We start from the raw sequence: 21,261 nt of genomic DNA, 5'->3' as shown, positions 1-21,261 counted from the left end.
GGGGTTTGCCACAGCAAACCTCTTTTGTTGTTTTTGCTTGTGTGTCCCCAAGTGAAACACAAAGAGACACATTTTACATTCAGTGTTTCTCTCCTGACCGTTGCCTTTGGTGTGACCTCTGTTGACAGACTGGAGGAGACACCTGGCAGTCAACATGTATTAACTGTGAAGCGGCTGACTTCAATATTCGGGGACAAGACAAAAAAACAGAAACACAAAATAGCCCCTTCAATTGCATCATTGTGGCTTTGTGGTCCTTTTACTTTTAGAATGAGATCTTGCTGAAATGCTGCAGAACCAGTTTGGGGAATTTAATGTCATGAGGCCATATACATCATTGATTTACTTTAAGATTGACCCTTTATTGTCAGAGATCAATCTCGATAAAATACAACCACGTCTGGTTTCCAGAGTATAAGCACAAGTCACTTAACCGAGTGATTCAGCATGACAAAGGCTTACCTCCACATGACTCTCAATATGATTAAGCAATTTCACAAAGACAAACGAGGACTGATGACGCTTGCATCACTCTTAAGTCTGTGTTTTATATTTATGAATTATTAATCAACACTACTTTGACGACTACATTGAGTATCTCCTTCATTAAGTATGTAGTGAGTGATCTTTCCCTCAACGATAATTGTTTATATATATATATTTTTATTTTTTTTTTTATGATGCTCCGCTGCCATCTGTACCTGCTCTACTTTGATGTCGTAATCTCCAAGAATCTTCTTTCCCCGGAACACTTTGGCCCTTTAAGAGCAGAGAGGAAGAGAGAAGAGAGGAGAGAGGAGAGGAGGGGAGGAGGAGAGAGGAGAGTAGACAAGGAGGAGGAGAGATAGCAGAGAGGGGAAGAGGAGGAGAGGAGGAGAAGAGAAGAGAGAGGAGATGAGACAAGGAGGGAGGAGAGGAGACAAGGAGGAGGGAGGAGAGGAGAGAGGAGAGGAGAGGAGAGAGGAGAAGGGGAGAATAGAGGAGAAGAGGAGGAGAGAGGAGGCGGAGGAGGATAGAGTAGAGGAGAAGAAGAAGAGACGAAAAGAGTTGTTATTATAAAAAAACATTCATCAACATATGCAATATATTATTACGCTAGTGAAGATGCAGGCAACTTGGTCTCATTACATGCACACAGAGGCACACACACACACACACACACACACACACACACACACTCAAACACACACACACACACACACACACCTGCGACTGGATATGTTCTTCTTTACTGACATAAATTAGTTTAGAAAAACACTAAACATATTATCTGCTCCTAGTATACGTCTCCCTCTACTGGAGGGAGGGGTGATGTGGCAGACTAACCCACCTAACCATTAGAGCAATACCACATAGATCTTTATCGACTAACTCCTAAGACATCAATGTTAACATATTTTCTATTTTAAGATGGTGACATTCTAACTGCTTTTTTTTAGCAGTTCCTAATACATTTTCATAATACTCTTGTAACAACTCCCCACACACACACACACACACAAAGCCGTTCTTGTGACAATGAACCCTAATATTTAAAATACAATGTCAGTGATTTGTTCTTTGTTTCAGCTACCGTCTGTTTAAAAGTCAGAGATAGCCAAATGCACACAGGCCAAATGCTGGTTGTGGGCAGGGTGATACATAACACAAAGACAGACAGAGACAGACATAAAAGACAGACATAAAGAAAGATATGGAGACAGACATATGTACAGACTGAGGGACATAAAGACAGAGAAAGAGACAGACATATATACAGACCGAGAGACCGACATAAAGACAGAAGAAGAGACAGACATATATACAGACATAGAAACAGACATGTAGACAGATATGGTGGCAGACAGACATATATACAGACTGAGAGACCGACATGAAGACAAACAAAGAGACTGCCATATATTCAGACATAGAGACAGACATGTAGACAGATATTGTGGCAGACATAAGAGATGGACATAAAGACAGACATTAAGACAGACATACAGACGGATATAGAGACAGACTTAAAAACAGACTTAGAGACGGACGAAGAGACAGACATAGAGACAGGCATTGAGAGAGACATACAGACAAACATGTTGACAGACAGACAAAGATACAGAGGGACAAGAATAGATGCAGACGTAAAGACTGACGTGGATAGATGTGGAGTGGAAACATAACCAGATGGAGGGGCCTGACACACAGATGAGATCTAGATTAGTGTCGCTCTATACAGCTTGACTTGTTTATGACATCACATTGTACTAAAGGTAGTAAATATATCAACAATCATTTGCACCCCACGCATTGCTGATTTGTTGCACAGCACAAGTTCCAGTGAATCCAATCAAGGATGCCAGTTGGCTTTTTTCTTGTAGAACTGATTGCCTGTGTATACAACCAGTGTTCCGTCCACAGTCATCATCCACAGGCACATCTTTACATAGGAAGACTGTGTGATCGATAGTGGGATCTTCCACATTTCCTACAGAATTTGTTGTATTCTCTTCGTCGCGATAAGGATGGTGATGAAATTGAAGATGATGGCAAGGACCACAACGACTATTATTACTATGATTGTGTTGTATTCGCACAAGCTGTGTGGGCATGTGGCTGCTTGTCTCTGACGCACTGGAGAAGAACATCAGCAGCCTGATGTATAAGCGCCACACCATCTGCAAGGGAGGTATTTCTGGCCTTATCCCATTATACCAAACCGCCCTGTGTGGCTCACCTCGGTTTGACTCGGCGCGACAGACCAACGCGGCCGAGATCTACGCCTCCATGACAACAGGATCACCTGCTTGCAGGTGTGGACTTAACTGATGTGCTTGATTGGGGCTGTTTGCACAACAACACTCATTGCACCCTATTTAGTTTTACATTACAGCCCATGGTAAAATGTGGAGGACATTATCCTGCAACATGCACACTAAACAGCCCACATTCAGGCCAACAAGCCTGGGATCGCCACCAGCAGCAGCCTCCTGCCGTCCTTGGCCCTAGGCCAGGGCAGCACACATTTATCACTTGACAAGCACTTTTTCTCTTTCTTGCTCTGGTATTCACAAGCTCTATGTATTTTTTTTACAGTTGTACAATTTTGCGGCTGCTAGTGCTGCTTTTCTGTGCAGAGTGAGAGAGAGAGAGAGAGAGAGAGAGAGAGAGAGAGAGAGAGAGAGGAAGACAGTTATAGGGATAGTCACCAAGAAAACGAACAAGAGTTGTACGCACACAAGTGGTAGAAATGCTGCATCAAAGATAGCAAAGGGACAGTTTGTGCTTCTAAAGAGAGATGTTGGTTTTCCTTAAGTATTCGCTGCTCATCTGGTGAATTTCCTGCAGAATGGCTCAAGTTGACAAGCTGTGCAAAATCAGGGTGAAAGAAAGAACGTGGGACCTGATGAAATGGCTCCAGCAGATACTTAGCACACCATGCTTTTCAGCCGCCTTATTGGCTGTGGCAGGCAGGTGCTCCTGTGCAGTATGGGCCAATTATATCACTCGACTGCGAAGCCCCTGATGCAGCCTTTACCTCTATCTAATTAACAAATGGTACTGTCAGATGCTAGCCAATCAGGTCTGAGCCTGAGCTCAACTAATGGGGTTGTTGTCCACAGTGGTTATCAAGGCTCATCTGAATGGATATTTTACTGACATTACGGAACCGATTACGTAAGCTTTTAGTTATTAGTCATCTTTAAATGGCTGAGGGGGAATCCAGAAAGATTTTAAATGTTTTTTATTTGTAACTAGGGCAATTTATTATTAATAACATTACTTACTCTTTCTTTAACTTTCTAACTGTTTCCAATCTAGAAGCTAGGTAACTGAGACCTCCTTCATCAAGGAAAAAGTTTTAATACAGCTTTAGAAGCCAAAAATATTAATTATGGGCGTGATGGTGAATGCTGCATGCTAAAGTGTTTGGAGAGAAATGTGTTTGGTTGTAAATCAGGCAATTACATTCTCTGTTTACACTGTATAGCAAAAACCCAGTTTCTGCTTTCATAAGTGACCAGCATCAATTGATGGTCAGGCCAATCCAAAAAACATGGAAGGATCAGGTCTCAGCATGGCTGTGTGTCTGTCAGTAAGTCTTTGTCAGTGCATCTTTGACTCCATTACAGCGTGGTCACATGATCTCATCTGATTCCATTATTGATTAGTGGAGTCTGAGTCTATGAGATACACACATAGGGTTTGGCCCAAATTAAGATCTTGAGATCAATGCTTGGTGATTCAAGAGATGTGTGTGTGTGTGTGTGTCTGTTTTTGTGTGTGCGTGCGTGCGTGTGTGTGCGTGCGTGAGTGAGACTCAGAGAGAGATTTGGAATACAATAGTTGAGGAAAAGGCCAACCAGTCAACAATTTAAGTTGGATTTAGTTCACAAGATAATCATTGCAGCAGGGAGTACAAGATAATGGCCGGAGTGGAAAAATCTATCTGTGAATGCTGCACCAAGCCACAGCTCAGTTGCACCCAGCTCAATATCTTCTTCTATTGTTTACAGAGTACACCAAGAATGTAGCTCTTTAGCCCTCTTGGTGTGGCAGTGGAACGAGCAACCGCCCAGAGTTGGCAAATGCCCACATCAAGTCCCTGATATTGTAATGGTACGTTACCGTACATGACACTACTACATTATACTGCACCTTGCTATCATATGAAGACATATAAATCTGTCTTGCTAGAAGGAAATACCTTCATCTAAATATAATCAAAGAGATGATGAAGATGGCTCCTGCCTAGAGTGGTATGAAAGCGGGAAAGGCCATTGGGCCAGATGTAATTCAAAAGTGGTTTTACCTTTAAAATAAAAGGTGCCCGGGGCATATCATGCTCCAATGCTGACATAAAGATGAGAAAACTACAATGGCAAGGAATCATCGGCTGGAAACAAAAGGATGTGTTATCTCTCTCTCTCTCTCTCTCTCTCTCTCTCTCCACTAATCAATAGCAGCTATTGAATAGCTGGACAAACAGTGGTTATCTTGAGCACTGAAGGGTAGTTCCGTGTTCATCAACCTCCCACTGGCTTTTCTTTAAAGGTAATGATTTCCAACAACCGGTAGAACCCTTGACATCCCACATCTGCAGTCCTGATGGGAGTTTTAGTACCAGAGAAACACAAAGTATTGCAAACACAGTGTTGGAGGATGTATTGGACCATATTAGCTCTCTGTCTGTCTCACTGTCACACATTTGTTATTCAATTTTGTTATGATTTTTAATAAAACTAATTTTATGACCCATTGCCACAGCCTGAACAATATTATGCATCGTTTTTCATTTTGGGTTCAAGTGCCAAAGTGGAAAATGTGTGGGCACGTGCGCACGCACGCACGCACACACACACACACACACACACACACACACACACACACTCATCCCCTGGTTTGGTGTGCATTGCTTCGCTTTCTGGACTGTATCACAGACTATACAAACAATTATGCTATGGTGCAAGAAGCTGTTACATCCAACCCTTTTCTGCAGTGTATCGCTCCTCCTGCCTGGTCCAATGATGTGCAACCTCTCATGAGAATCCATTTCTGTCGTCACATTCCTGGTTCCAATTGGCTCATTTATTACAGCTCGGAGGAAGAACACTGTTGAGTTAAAATGCAAATTACAGAGGCTGTAAAGGAAGAGGGATGGAATGATACATTTGTTCATCTGGTTGTCTGCAGGCCAGATTTCCACTGGGATGTTATACCAAGCCTGTTTTTGTTTATTTTGAGAGATACCATTCGACAGAAGCGACGTGAATATCGGCTGAATAGTCACAGTTACTCCGATTTATCTCCTCGTCCTGCATCGTTGTTTGTGTATGTGTGTGTGTGTGCGTGTGTGCGTGTGTGTGTGTATGTGTGTGCGTGTGTGCGTGTGCGTGTTTGCGTGTGCATGTGTGTGTATGTGCGTGCGTGTGTGCGTGTTTGCATGTGCATGTGTATGTGTGCGTGCGTGTGAGTGTGTGTGTGTGAGTGTGCATGTGGGCGTTTGCATGTGGACCAGCAATCCCTGCAATTGTGTCAGAAGTCTTCGGAGAGGAGACGTTTCCAACTGTAATTGTTCCTCTTATCATCACTCCACAATAATTTGGAAGGAATAAGTTCCCCTCCCTGGTGTCAGTCTCCTCTGCCTCTTTATTATCCCTTCCACCCACCCTGTTCTAGTTTACATGCACAACTGTGCTCTTTGCTCTTCTGTGCGTATTCTGGCAGTGGTTCAGGGGGCTGAACAGGTGGTCCAAACCTCTGCTCCTCAAAGCACAATGTCGAGGTGACCCTGACCAAGACGCCTCCGCCTAACTGCTCCCCAACGGCTGGCCGTTGCCTTGCATGGTTGACAGCGCTCTAAGCAAGGGCGTAGGAACCGGGGGGGACGGAGGGGACGTGTCCCCTCCAATATCGGAGACAGGCGCATTTGTCCCACCTAAAAATTATACCGGATCTGTCAGGTTTCCGATATGTGTCCCCCCCAATGTTAAACTCATTTCTACGCCCCTGGCTGTAAGTGTGTAAAGTTGTGCAGTGATGGGTGATTGTGAGACAATAAACTGCAAAGTGATTTGAGTGGTCATAGGTGACAAAAGCGCTACATATGAATGGCATGTCCATTGCCCACTGTCGATTGAAAACTGTACAATGGGCAGTTGAAACTGAGGCAAACAATAAGGAATGGTAAATGGGCATTTTCCCAATACATCAAACATTCAGTGGCCTCAGTTCTTCCACTATGGTTTCCTCTCAATCTTTTCTCAACCATAGGTTCACTGGACCCTGATCAGTATGAGTTCAGACTGTGTGCTCAGACCTGATACAGGCCTCTAAACCCTACATCCAGAAGGCTACATGGTTAAAGGGCAGAGAAGGACAGTGCACAAGCAATTATTCATAACAACCATGCCCCATGGTTGACATTGAGGTAATCCAGTCAACAACAGCCTCATCATAGCAGATTGTCAACTGACTTACTAACTAAATTACTTTAGCTTTTCCAGAAGGAACATTTGTCCCGGTTAAAGGTTGTGCTGTACAATTTTGTTTCGCTGTGTTAACGTGTTTGTTTGAAATAAGCTTAGACATTTGGGCTCTGCTTCTCATTTTGCAGCTTTCAAACTGTGCACCGTTTGTCTCAGACAGAATTCCCTATTGAAAGAAAATTGAACCTCTTCTGTGGGGTAGAACAAAGCAGCAGTGCAATAACCTGCTCTGAAACGCATACTCACTCTGAGCACACGTCTAAATGTTGGTTGACATCAGACAATATTTATCTAACTCAGGCAAAACACATCCATAATCTTCAGTTATTTGTTTCTCTCTTAATTTCATCAATATCAGTAAACACCAATAAGCCTTGTCTCTGGTCTAGAAAGCAGAATAGCTTTCTGCTTTATCTCACCATTGATTTTAAAACACATCGAGAAGTTATAGAGCACACACAGCTCAGCAGATTCTCACTTCTGACAATGTCACAAGTTATCACGATGAAAATGTCCTGCCTCCCACTACATTACCACCTCCTGGGGAGGAAGCGGAGGAGGAGGAGGAAGAGGAGGAGGAGGAAGAGGAGGAGGAGAAGAGTGATGTTCTTAGTGGTAGGTCTAGACAGGGTACCAAAGAGAGAGAGAGAGATGGCCACTTTTATTACAGGAAACCTACTTGAGCTGGAAAGCCAATAATACATGCACACGCATACACACAAACGTTATTGCATTTCGTTGTATTATTGCATTTCGTTGTACTTGTATAATGACAATAAAGCTTTCTATTCTAAACACACACACAAAGTGCATGCATAATGCTGTTTATACGGGCTTCCAGATGAACACCACCTACATGTTTGTGTAGCCACTTATAGTCACCTTCAAGTCCAATCCATCATATTCACTTCTTCATCAACACAGCGAAAACAAACACGCGCTCGCTCCCCATGAATTCACTCACTCATCTCATCCATCCCACAGCCAGCCATAGTCGGACCATCATCACATCACATATTGTTTCTGTATTTAGTAAGCAAGCAGCATTGGGATGTTTTGCGTGGCTTTGTGTGTGTGTGTGTGTGTGTGTGTGTGTGTGTGTGTGTGTGTGTGTGTGTGTGTGTGTGTGTGTGTGTGTGTGTGTCTGTGTGTGCCCCTTTTGGCATGAACCGCTAATGATGTGTATGGTGTTTCCTATTTTTAAAGGAGAGTGAAAGAGAATAGAGGGACAAAGAGACAGGGAGGGAGAGACAGAGGGCGATATAGAAATAGGAAACAGATGCACTCTGGTAAATTAGACAGACCAGGACCACATTAGAGACCCAACTTTGCACTAAAGGATGTTGACAGAGGTTGCTTTTTCACAGAGCTTTTGCCATTAACCCTATACCAATGTAAGCCTTACTGCATTTGGACAAAACCCCTGCCTGACAATAGGCCGTGTCTGAGTCTCACCTTGTCCTGTTTTCCTAGAATGAAGAAATCATGCACAAAAAGCCTCTTCAGGTCTTCCAGGTAAAGTATGCCATTGATATGCTGCGCTTGGAGACCACTGTTGCAATTTAAATGTCAACAAAGGTCATCACATATTCATACACTCCACCAGCACAAAGTTTAAACCCCCCAGCAGCACAAACACTAAGGAAAACACTGCTTTGTAGATGTACCGCAATGACAAACACAAGCACATCAATCTGCTGGTCAGCCTCCGGGTGTCCGCATTGTGGTCTTTTTTGCGGCTGTGTATTTCCAGAGCACCCATGCCATTTATTGGGGTCTGAGTTGCAAAAATGACGTGCAACCGTGTTATATGCTTTTGAGGGGAAAACCAAATCGCATAAACCGAGTAGGATAAATCTTTTCCTTTTTCTCCTGTCCACCCTTTCCGTATCTTCAAGTGTACAAATATTACACATTCTCTCTTGCATCGTCCTCTCTCCTCTGGCTTCCCTCCACCTCTCTCTCTCTCTCTCTCTCTCTCTCTCTCTCTCTCTCTCTCTCTCTCTCTCTCTCTCTCTCTCTCTCTCTCTCTCTCTCTCTCTCTCTCTCTCTCTCATCCTTTTCTTTCATCCAATTGAGAGGGCGGTGGAATAGGATGAATTCGCGAGAAACTAAGTTGATCCCATGTCTGCACTTCTTCAGAAGTGCCTTTGATCCAGCAGGCGCCTTATGAAAACATGAAACTGGGCTCACATCCTCTGGTGAGAAGACGAGAACCAGCCGTTAGACCCAGTTATATAGCTCTCCCAAAACACACCTTAGGGTGTTTCAACACTATTTGACCAAAGAGTTGTGGACCAGTTTAATCTCATTCGATTGTTTACTGTATTCCTCACTTCATTCACTGGACTTTTCTACTACTCAATGCAATTCATTGTGCAGCAGAGCTCAAAGGGCTTGGACAGTGATTGGTTATTGTTGCTTTACCATGAGGCGAGGTGCAGCATAATTTTTCGGATCTAGATCAAAGGCTGTAGTAATGTGGGGAATGCATGGTGACATTTAATGTCCCAACAGCAAATAACCAATCAATTTAAAGAACCTAACCAAGCCACAATGTATTGCAATCAAAAAGAGAACTCCCCAAATAAATTGCTAATAGCAAAGGAAACACGCTGGCTGCAGCTGATGTAATGATCGCCTCCAATCACAAGTCAGTTCACGCATGCACCGCTACCAGTCAGACACCCTCCCTTGGCTCGGTATTGAGAGCCAATTATAGCCATTATGGCAATAGGCCGATCCTCCTGGACCTGAAGGTCTTTGTGATAAACAATAGTTTTGACTACACAAAGATCAAGGAAATTAAAATCATAAAGACCAAATAGCATGGCATTCCCCTCCATAGGAGACTATTGTAGCTAAAGCCCATCGGGGAAAACAAAGCAAACAGTGATTCGTTTTTATTGTTGAGGATACCTGTTGACTGCCAACTGATCTGTTGTCATGGAAGCAACACTACAAAGCTGATTGGACAATGCGGAAGCATTGACAGTTACCCTAGCATGTAACTGAATTTTAAATATATATATATATATATATATATATATATATATATATACGTATATGTGTGTGTGTGTGTGTGTGTGTGTTTGTGTATATATACATATATTAACGTTTAGATTAGAAAAAAACTGAAACTGAAATGATTCCAATAAAATGCTAACAACTTAGGGCTGTTCAAGCTGGGTTTCATGATGAATCATCTGCCGCTACAGGAATTATTTTTTCAATGTGATGTAAGTTATGAGCTGCCAGATATTCTTAATTAAGCTCTGCATGTGGTGTGTGTGTGTCTGTGTGTGTGTGTGTGTGTGCGTGTGTGTGTGCGTGCGTGCGTGTGTGTTAAGGGCAGCACAGGGAGAGTATGGGTGTTAGCCAGTGTTTGGGGCTGTGGGGGGGGGCTTAGACAGAGTAATAGGACTGCTATAAAATAATGTGTCTCCTTTAACATCACTTAATATCTGCTGCCCTACACATAAGGCTTAAAGCCGCTGCTCACAGAATGTACTGAAAATGTAATCAGGGATCCATCCGTTTTCCCAGAGGATCCCCACTCCAAAATAATTATTTTGGTTTGGTGCCAACCCTTTGGATCGTTTTCTTAACGTCTTGCTCCATTTCTTTCTATCTTCCTTTTGCTCTATTTCGCTCAACAACGCCTGTCAAGTTGGCAGCCATTAAAAGGAGATTAGCCCCTTAGTTTCCGTTGGAAATCCACCATTAGTTTGACAGCCTGCTAGGTTAAGCCTTTTACACAAACCATACCCCATATCCCATTAAACATTCACTATCTCTCTGGGCGAGTTCATTGCAGTTCATGAACACATACAACCTAACATGCTGTCCTAAAATCACAGATCCCGCTGTCCCTGAACATGCGATCCTCTCTGAAGATCCATTCACAGCACCTGCAAATTGACACCTTCTGTTTTCAACCAAAGCGCTCGCCTAAAAAACAGCGTCTTGTGACTTCCAGTTATAGTAAGGAAGGAGTGGACCACCAATGCATTTAACAACCTCGAACAGAATACCTATTTTCCTAAGCTGTCTCTACAGTATGCCTTAATGTGTCTCTAAACCCTAATAAAGGCTCTGAAAAAGCTCAATTACTTTCTCTTCGTATGGATGAGGGCACGCTGTTTATGCAAATAGGATAATAGCAGGTTTAGCTAAGCTAGCAACAGGATGTACGGCACAGGATGCCCACAGTTTCACACTAATGGTCTCATGTTTTCGCATTTATTGGCTGAGACATTTAATATGTTCTGATAATTCTAGAGTAAGGAAGCCTCATCATTGAAGGATGGAAGAAAATTTCTCTTTTTGAAAATATTACCAAAAATCTAATCATCCATTTCCCTTGGTTTTATTATAAGATAAAGAGTTTTCTTAGCATCTTAGTGTTGGTGGCATTGTTTCAATCCACTCTTTTCACGCACATTAAATTCTTCCCCTTTCCTTCCCTCTCTGCCTCACTCACTTCACATTTCCATGCTCTGCAATAGTATCACTTGGTTTCCCTTCCGCCATTTTAATCTCTCATCCTTTTTTTCCGTCAACCTTGCCTCTGTGTGTTCAGTGTGTATGTGTGTATGTGTGCTTGATCCTATGCTTGTGTGTGTGTGTGTGTGTGTGTGTGTGTGTGTGTGTGTGTGTGTGTGTGTGTGTGTGTGTGTGTGTGTGTGTGTGTGTGTGTGTGTGTGTGTGTGTGTGTGTGTGTGTGTGTGGACTGCAGTGGTAGAATGTGAAAGCCCCAGGGCAGACGGTCTGGGATGATGGTGCTCAGAGAGTGGAAGGAAGCACGTGTCACCATCCCTTCTGACGCCATCAGCACTAACCTTCATGGCTCTCTGGGCCCTGATCAGGCTGCAGGTTCGGATATATGGTGAAGCTTAAACCAGAACCCCAACTCAAGCGAGTGCTTGCCTAAACTGTCAGGATTGGTCGGTTCTAGAACCGCTGTCCGAGCGTAGTCAAATCTTGGAATCTAAAAACCGAAAACACTTGCCTTCCCTGAATTCTGAGTTAACATAGCTGGTTAACTTGAAATTCCTGTTTTCCTTTCCTCACTCACATCCAAGAGTCGATATTTATATGCATATTGTTGAAACATGAAAACAACACAAGGCAGTCTCCTGAAACCTTTGTCTGCTTTGTTTCCTGTGCAATCGTCGCATCTCTACCCAACTCTTTCTGTTCATCTGCTTCGCTAATTATAAATTCTGAAATTAGTCTTTCCCTAAAACGATTTGTCTTCACATCTTCCCTATCCTGCTTGTTCATTGTCCTTTTAGTATTTTGTGTAGAGAGAAGCTCTCTCTTTCTTATCCCGGCCGTCCTTTGGAGAGAGGACTTTATAGTTTCCCATCATACTCTATTGCAGGCATTAGATCCCATCACAGTGAGCACAGCTAAAGCATGTTCCCTTCCATCTCCTGTTTGCTTTCCTCCTCACCATCTATTTTACCCTCTATTCTTCATCCTCTTTCAAGCCACAATCTCAGCACACAACACCTACAGCCCTCTCATCTCCCTATGCCCTTCCTCACCTCTTTTTTACACATATTTATTGGGTTTTAGTTTTTCTTTACAGCATAGACAAGCACAACACAGCATGCCCAAACAGCGCGCGCACACTGACAAAGCACAAAGAAACACATCCATCCCCCACCCCCCACAACAAAAGGATCAAAACAAAAGGATCATTTATGTTAAATGAACACAAAACCCACATGGAAATAGTATATAAGTATGCAACTGTATGAAATTTCTGCATCCATATATATACATATATGAAGCAATAGAATACTAACATTATGCATGAGCAAGCCTTTACACAATAATGAACATACATTAAAACAATAAGACAATAAAATATGAATAGATAAACAATGAGAACAAAAAATAAACCCTTTCCTCTCCTCTAACATTCTCTATTCGTCATCTCCCCCTTCCCTCCTCTTCCTCTCAACCTTTTAAATCTCCCCTTCTTCTTGGGGCTTAGTTATGGTTGGACGTCGACACAACGCGAGGGGGTTTACGCCCATTTCGTCCTTGGGGACCCTCCTTGTGTCCACCGCAAGGGCCTGACCTCAACTCCCAAAATTGTGACCTTGCGTCGAGGCGACGCAGCAGCAAGGGCTGTGATTGGTCTGCTCAGGAAAACCCGATGCAGAACCAAAACAGCTTCAAGACTGCGTGAAAGCGACTGCGTGGTCATTGCGTTGCGTTGACGTCCAACCATAACTAAGCCTTTACTCTTCACCCTGGCTTCCTCTGCCAGCAACCCTTCCTCCCCCATCTCCCTCTTCTCTTTATCCCTGTCCTCTTTGCCTCAACTTCCTCTTGTCTCTTCTTCATTTTTTCCTCTGCTCTCCAGCCTCGCTCTTCGGGTGCATTGTACCATTCGTTTGTATTTTAGAGTTAGAGAACACCAGATGAACAACAACAGAGTCAGTGAGAGCCGTCAAAGAGAACAGTGCAGGGAGAAGGACCTTAAACTATATAATCACGATCATCAGGGCAGAGCAACTGGCTCCCGTTTTCTGGCTGACAGTCAAAGTGAGATGTGAGTGTATTGAAGCAGGCAGTTGCCCAAGGACAACCACACACACATGCACACACACACACACACGCACGCACACACACACACTCAGAATAAAGGAATCATTTCTTATTGTTCTCATATGAAACAGCAGACCATTTTATTGTGATGCTCGCACACATGCATGTGCAAATGAACACCAACAACCCCCCAATCACAAACACACACACACACAAACACAGTGTGAGTGTTTCAGTTGTTAAGCTGAGCTCAGCATGGAGAGTATTTTCTAGTCACGACCCAAGAGTGCAGCAGCCGTTTAGCTGCCTACGCAGCTACATACACAAACGCACGTACACACACATGCACAAAGAACCAACACCCACACACACACACACACACACACACACAAGCACACATATACACACACACAGACACACACACAGACACACACACACATACATATATCAAAAGCATAAACCTTCACAAACAGACCTATACAAATTCACATTGCCATAAATATAAATAGTGTGTGTGTCTGGGTATGACAAATCATTCTTAGCTGCAATTGTAATCTGTTATTGTATTATAACTCAGTGTGTGTGTGTGTGTGTGTGTGTGTGTTTGTGTGTGGCACCTATTCCTCTTCTCTGGGAAGAGCGATATCGCTCACAGTATTTAACTCCTCAGACAGCAGAGTCGTTTGCGTCAGACAAATCACCTCCCAGCCAGCAAGAAGCACATTTACTTATTCATGGCTTCATCCAGCCTCGTTTGGAGACATGATGGGAAAAGAGAGCCCCCCAAGAGAATAAATAATGACCAATTAGCCAGAAACAGCACCAATCAAAAGGCCAGGAGATATATATATATTGGTCAAGGGGGTTTGTTTAAGGTGATCCTGCATTGGAAAGCATGTCACGATGTACTCTCAGCATTAAGATTAAACCTACAATCCGTGATAAAACCGCAGCAACCTTCAAGCCCCCCACCCCATCAATTGTTCATCCACACTTAACACACAAATATATTCAGAAGAAACATGTGAAGATATTTTGTCAAGGACAGATTTCACTAGAGTGCAAGTGGATTGGAGGCAAAGTCCTCCCTCAATTGTTTTTTTGTGTGTTTCTGTGTGTGGGTGTATGTATGCGAACACATGTGTTTCACACTTTTTCTATTTTGTGCTCACATTTGGAGGGCACTGTTTATGTGTGTGTTGCTTTTGTACACTCATCGTGTCTGTGTTCATGAGGGTTAAACACGGCCTGGAGACTAGCCATATTTGCATGCAACTGCACTGTTTCCCCCTGACAGGACCGGTCCGAGTGTCGCCGAGCTGGCTGTCCCCTTGCATGGTCGACAGTGCTGTCAGTGTGTGAATGTCCTGTTCAGGTCAAAGGAAAGTTATATCATTTTGTGTGTCTATTGCAGGTTGATAGGGGTCATGAGCCTAGCAGCATGCACCTGCTGCTCCACCAGGGTGATTTGAGAACCATCTCCTCAACACTCCACACCTGAACCAACACCATTCATACACTGAGTTACACAACTCATGATTCTTTTTGATTTAAAAACAAACCCTTTGTTTAAAGGACGTCTATGTGTGTTACTCCCCTGTAGGTTTTGCTACAACCCAGCGCCCGGTTGTAACAGGTACGCAGTCTAAGGAACTGAAGTTGGGGCAAAGTATATTGGATCCTGAACACAAACCAGTCCTCTCGTTACGAAAAAAGGTTTGCAGAGAATGGTTTTTTGTTATTACATTATAACATTTCATTATAGATCTGGTTAAATCTAAGGTAAGATAACACAATGAGGGGTAGAGGGAAAATATAAACAGAACAACATAAACTCCCTCTAAAAGTACAAATTTGTTTACAACAAATGATCGGACTACAATACCCTTGAGTCTAGAGTCTGCGATCGCCGACCTCTGGTCCAATTCTCTTCCTCCTTTAGCTCCTGGCGGAGCATTACCAGAACCCTCCTATGCTCCTCCATCATCCGTCACGCTCTCTGTTCCCCCGGCTGGCTCTGCAGCGAGCGAGGGTTCAGCAGGGCTTACCTTAACGACCACATCAGCTTTCTGCTCTCACTAAGAGGACACTGAATAAACAAAGCTGACGCTCAGCTTTGGGGAGATGATCACAGGGCACAAACGTTCATTTACATGTATCACTGGTAGAGTAGCCCATTGAACAGTGACTAACGCAAGAACCACAAGACAGAAAGACGACTGTAGTATTTGGTGTGGCCACAGTGGGAACAGCCCCGGTCTTAATGGAGACTGTAAAAGCAGTGTTCCTTACTTGAGCAATTCAAATCTGCATTACATTGCTAAGAGGCATTGCTAAATTATGTGTGTGTGTGTGTGTGTGTGTGTGTGTGTGTGTGTGTGTGTGTGTGTGTGTGTGTGTGTGTGTGTGTGTGTGTGTGTGTGTGTGTGTGTGTGTGTGTGTGTGTGTGTGTGTGTGTGTGTGTGTGCGCGCGTGCGGGTGCGTGAGTTGTCCTTTCCATGACCCTTTCTTATTTCTTCTTTTAATCTGATACTCCTTCCAGAAGCACTGGGTGCATGTACCGCAAAGCATCCATCTCACAAATGTCATTAGGTATAAATAACTCATCCGTCTCAGTCAGTGTGGATACTCTCAATATAAAGTAGTGTGTATGGCTGTATGTGTGTGTGTGTGTGTGTGTGTGTGTGTGTGTGTGTGTGTGTGCGCGTGTGTGTATGCCTTGTGTGTGTGTGTGTGTGTGTGTGTGTGTGTGTGTGTGTGTGTGTGTGTGTGTGTGTGTGTGTGTGTGTGTGTGTGTGTGTGTGTGTGTGTGAGTGTGTATCTGTGTGTTTTCTAGCGTGGGTACATTCTGTAGGGATGTAGGAGACTAAATGCAATGCAGTTAAGTGATGTGAGTGATCAAAAGAAAATAACAAAATTTTTTCACAGCGTTTGGTGCCTCTTTAATAATCTAGAAATTAACAATAATTAACAATAATTAACAATAACCCCACTGCGTTTAAAAGTGCCGCAACATCACTTCTCCACCATTAATCTCCAACGGGCGCTATTGCTCTCCAATTGCCATAGCAACAGGAGATAATTTAGAACATGCCTAGGATGCTAATTGTCGTATTTACCACTCTCGCAGGCATTTAAAGCCTTTAGAAGCAGGGCTCATACTGACATCCCTCCATAAGGTAGAATGATGCACTACATCACTGAACTGCAATGCCCTCAGTCATTCAGCTGAAGCGCAGGATAAAGTGACTTGCATACTGAGTCAACATTAATCTCACTTAGAAGCAGGTTTACTGGTTAGGAATCCTGTTCAAGAAAGTTGCAGACATGGGTTGTCCAACCTAGTACCTTTCAGCTAGGAATCCAACATGCTTCAGACTACACTATCTGCCCCACAATAATAGGTAACACACAACAGATTTAATCTTGCAGTTGACAATTTACATGACCTACATGATAATAAGAAATGGATCAATTTTTTTTTTCACCCTGGCGCTATCCTCATAAACGACCAATTACAATACGTTTCATTTAGCGTGTCACAGGCCTTTTGTACTGAGTTATGTCAAACACACAAAAGACAAAGCACTTCACACGTTTCTTATTAAAATAAAGCTTTAAAAGTTAAAAGGGCCGCCTAGCATCACCAGGCGAATTGCAAACTGCAATTAGTCTGGAACCTCTCTGTTTACTGTGATTTCCAAAGGGCGTCACCAACAAGCGCAGACCGAAATGCCTCTGGATGCCATTGGATAGGCCTACAACCAATCATAGCAAAGAAAAGGGTGACGCGGTAATGGGCTACGAGAATTTCTCAAAATCTTTAAGTGCAGTCTTCTACTTATAAATAGCCCTGTCATAGTAGATAACCCCCCCCCACACACACACACACACACACACGCACACACACACACATTACATTTATTTAGCTTACGCTATTTTACAAAGTGTCTTACATAAGTGCATTCAACAATGTAGATACAACCCAAAAAGGACAAGAATCATTTAAGGACATAAAATCTGCTTTAAACGGTACAATATAAAAGGACTATTATATGAGTTTGCTACCAAAGGCAGAAGTTGGGTAAGGTTTAGCTCACCTGGTGGGCGGGGACCAGGGACAGAATGAAAGGAAATTAGAGTAGGAGATGAAAAGGTGGCTTTAGGAAAGGTGGTGACAGGAGGTGAATGGGAAATGAGGACTGTACGTCATCTGCCCTTTTTACAAATAATTAACAAAACCGCTCGAAAGTAGGGTAGAGGAAGGGCAGGGATTGGGGGGATAGAGGAGGGTGGAGAAGATGGAAAGCAGGGCTTTTGGAAGATTGGATTCTAGATTGAACAAAGGAGCTTTTGGCTGCAGATAGAGAGGTGGAAAAAGAGGAGAGAGAAGAGATTGGTAGGCAAGAAGGTCGACAGGGTCCATTGATTTGCCCCATGTTCTCTCAGGCCACCCGTAGGACGGTTCTGTCAGCACGCACCGAGTCAGACAAGCAAGCCACCGGATCGAGCCCTCAGCCTGCCGAAAGATGAGGACAGAGACACTCCAGAGAAGAGGACACAGAGGAGAGAAGAGTGGCCGGGCAGAGGTGGGAGGCATGAGTCAGAAGGAGTCAAGTGAGGGAGAGCTGACCCCTTGAGCTGAGGGAGGGCTGATAGGACAGATGAGGCGAGAAAATAGGGAGACAGGAGCTTAAACTGCAGTGGAAGGAGGTTTGGTAGATTGAGGGATGGAGAGAGAGTAAGATTAGAAGAAGGTGTCAGAGACAAGTAGAGGACATACAGAAAGGTCGGCAGTAGAGCAGTTCCTGGGGAATATGAGGCCAGGTTTGTTGCCAGCTCTGTGAGTGAGGGGGGAGAGCGCTTATGTTTTCAACATGAAATGATTTTCCCTCCCATAGTGAAGCAATCAGTAGAGATTAAGAACGAGTCCGCTTTAGTGATTGAAATCTATCCGGCTCATTAAGCAGTCAGGTTGGTCAGGCATTGTGGCAGTGGAAGAACAGGTGCTTAGGGCTGTGCGGCTACAATTGTGTTTAGCAATCGCTGGGAAGTTGACAAAGTTTACGTCATTATTGCTGAATGGGATAATTTCCCTAGCATCGAGATCCGAGTTGTTCCCTCAGGAGTATCATGTCCCTTAACAACGGGGATCATTAGTCAGTAATGACGCATATGGTCACACACACACAAACACACACACACAACCACACAAACTCACACATTCACACATCTGCACTCTCTACAAGTCGAGTAGCCTGGAGACAAGGACAATGGACAAAAAAAAATTGTCCATTGCTATGCTTTTTTTCTTTAATGAAATAGTGGAATAATAAAATCAATGAAATGAGGGTTATTAAATCAATACATTAATGCATGTTTTTTGTGATACAGGATGCTATAAAGGTCCATAACTCATTGAGCTTCACTGTGATTCAAGATTACATAGTTGTTGTAATGTCAATGTCTTTCAAAATGACTCCCGCAATATAGTGTTTTAATCATGTGATCTGATTCTCCATGAAAGAAGTTCAAGCCAGCCATCTTGGTAACAAAGCATAACCAAGCAACCAGTTGTCGTTATACTTATTTGAATGGTGAAATAGCACCAAGATGGCAGCTTGCCATGTGCGTTATATCATGGCAAATCCGTTAACTGTTTGCGTTCGGTTTCCCACGGTTTCTTAAAAACATTGTCAGGTAAAAATGTTTACAGGAAGAAGGGGTCTGTTTTGTAAGCTCCAGTGCACACCGTTCTGCAGACTGGTTCTTTGTTCTCAGATACCACAGGGTTGTATTGCCTTGATGGTTTTGTTACATGGTCACAGATAAAAAATACTGAAAATCTTGCTATTCTTTGTAAACATCCTTTCTATCATGTCCCATAAAGAAATATCAAAACTACTATAAATAGACATGCATAATTAACTACATTACTAATGAGCGCATGAACAAGGTTGTTTTATAAATGAATGTTGTTTTACTGTCATTGTCTCTAAATACAGATTAGCAAAATAGATTAGATGGCTTGGTGCACCATAGCCAATAGCCATTTATTACTGGCAATTACCAATCATTGTCAAGTCGTAATAGATGGTTATTGTAGAGTGGCCATAGAGTGCAACAGTGTCCAACACCCCAGTTGTGTTTTCAGCCCTTTTTCAAAAGGTTTTCTGCATGTTTTGAAATGTATGTATTGACAGTATATGTTTGTAGAAGGCAAAAAAGAAGAAAAGATACAACTTGTTTTTAATGTATCCAAAGATACATACATATCAGAGATGGAAATTAAGTTTTCGGCCCACCAGCCACTCATCTTTTTTACCAGCCACTTTTTATACGCTATATATTTTTTTAATATATGCGGACATTTTAAACAATATAATAGTAACACTAGATAAGAAAAGAGTTTTTCATACACATCATTTTTTCCATCAGAAGTGATTTTTACTGTAAGTAAGCGCTACCAAGGAACTGAGTTGAAAATGTTACACTCTTACCGCATATGATAAACAATACACAGGTATCTGCCATGTTAAGTCATGTTTATTTCAAAGGTGTTACGATGAAAAGTTTGGTTAATTCATCTATACAAAGTATTTTCAATAAAAAACAAATTGACATATTAACAATAAAACAACATGCTAGCTACACCATCATAAGTCAATAGGATCATTTGTTTTTTCAGTGCACTGGCCTTTTAATTTCTTCAATTCAACCAGATGTATAATGAAATCTGCCCCTATAATGCAACAGATGTATCCTCTCGGTATAGGAAGACTCATACTCTGCCTATGTATTCGAAATTAAACATTTGAAAACAGACCATGAAGAAACAAGAACAAGAAACAATGACTTAATAAGTGCAAGATACATTGATAAACGCCAGAATACATTAAACTATATATATATATATATATATATATATATATATATATATATATATATATATATATATATATATATATTTATATATATATATATATATATATATATATGATTTATGATGATTTGGAACGGAACAACAGCAAAGTAAGGAACCCCGACTTTTTTACTGTTCGATTATTAATGTTGTTTTAGAACGAGTATTGGAATACTCGTTCGGAATATCCAACGAGTATTCGAAGCCTGTAAAATGGTATTCGGGACAGCCCTACGTCTTAGCACACACACTTGACATCTGTTTTGACCAGACTGACAGAAAGCAGCTGTTTGCCAAACAAGTGAGCAGAGCTCTAAGGTTACCAAACATGCTAGTTTTTCGGAAGCAACAAACTATTGCATCAGGCCTAATAGAAAATAAAAAATTAACTTACGTGCAGTGCCATTCGAAGTCTTGAAATGGCCTTCCCTTTTTGGCAATTGCGTGTGCATTTCGAACTAACTTCTATCAAGCTGGCCTGTTTTGAGGCTAACGAGCGTCCTCATCGCTGTCGTGGTTTCGGGCGCTGATTTTCCCTTGGCAATTTTCAAAACGTGGAGGTGACTTTTTGAGGACTCGTGGTCCTCCACGGCTTCCAATTTTAGGTTTTGTGTCCCACTCACAAAACAATTGGACCTGTGGCCATCCGAAGCATGTTTACACAGAGAGCACAGAACATTGTCTGGCTCGTCCCGTCAAACACCAGCCGGTCACATTGTTGCCCACTGTCCGATGTTCCCCATCTCTCATTAAAACAACGCTTCTTTTTGGGGATGACAGGCGTACTATCATCCGCCACCT

At 42.7% G+C, this 21,261-nt stretch overlaps 1 protein-coding gene across 1 annotated transcript in view; it reads right to left on the bottom strand.

The window, feature by feature from the left end:
- The window catches only part of syn2b (synapsin IIb), a gene marked incomplete at both ends in the record, with an annotated part of 51,222 nt that overhangs the window by 23,217 nt on the left and 6,744 nt on the right, over positions 1 to 21,261 (bottom strand). The window contains one exon of the mRNA XM_079747226.1: positions 702 to 759. Within this exon, the coding sequence (XP_079603352.1) occupies positions 702 to 759 (58 nt within the window). The remainder of the gene's footprint in view (positions 1 to 701; positions 760 to 21,261) is intronic.

The sequence above is a fragment of the Pollachius pollachius genome, assembly GCF_949987615.1.
Source record: "Pollachius pollachius genome assembly, chromosome: 12".
NCBI classification, from domain to species: Eukaryota; Metazoa; Chordata; class Actinopteri; order Gadiformes; family Gadidae; genus Pollachius; species Pollachius pollachius.
The sequence above is the reverse complement of the archived record's forward strand: the minus strand, read 5'-3'. Positions and strand labels throughout refer to the sequence as shown.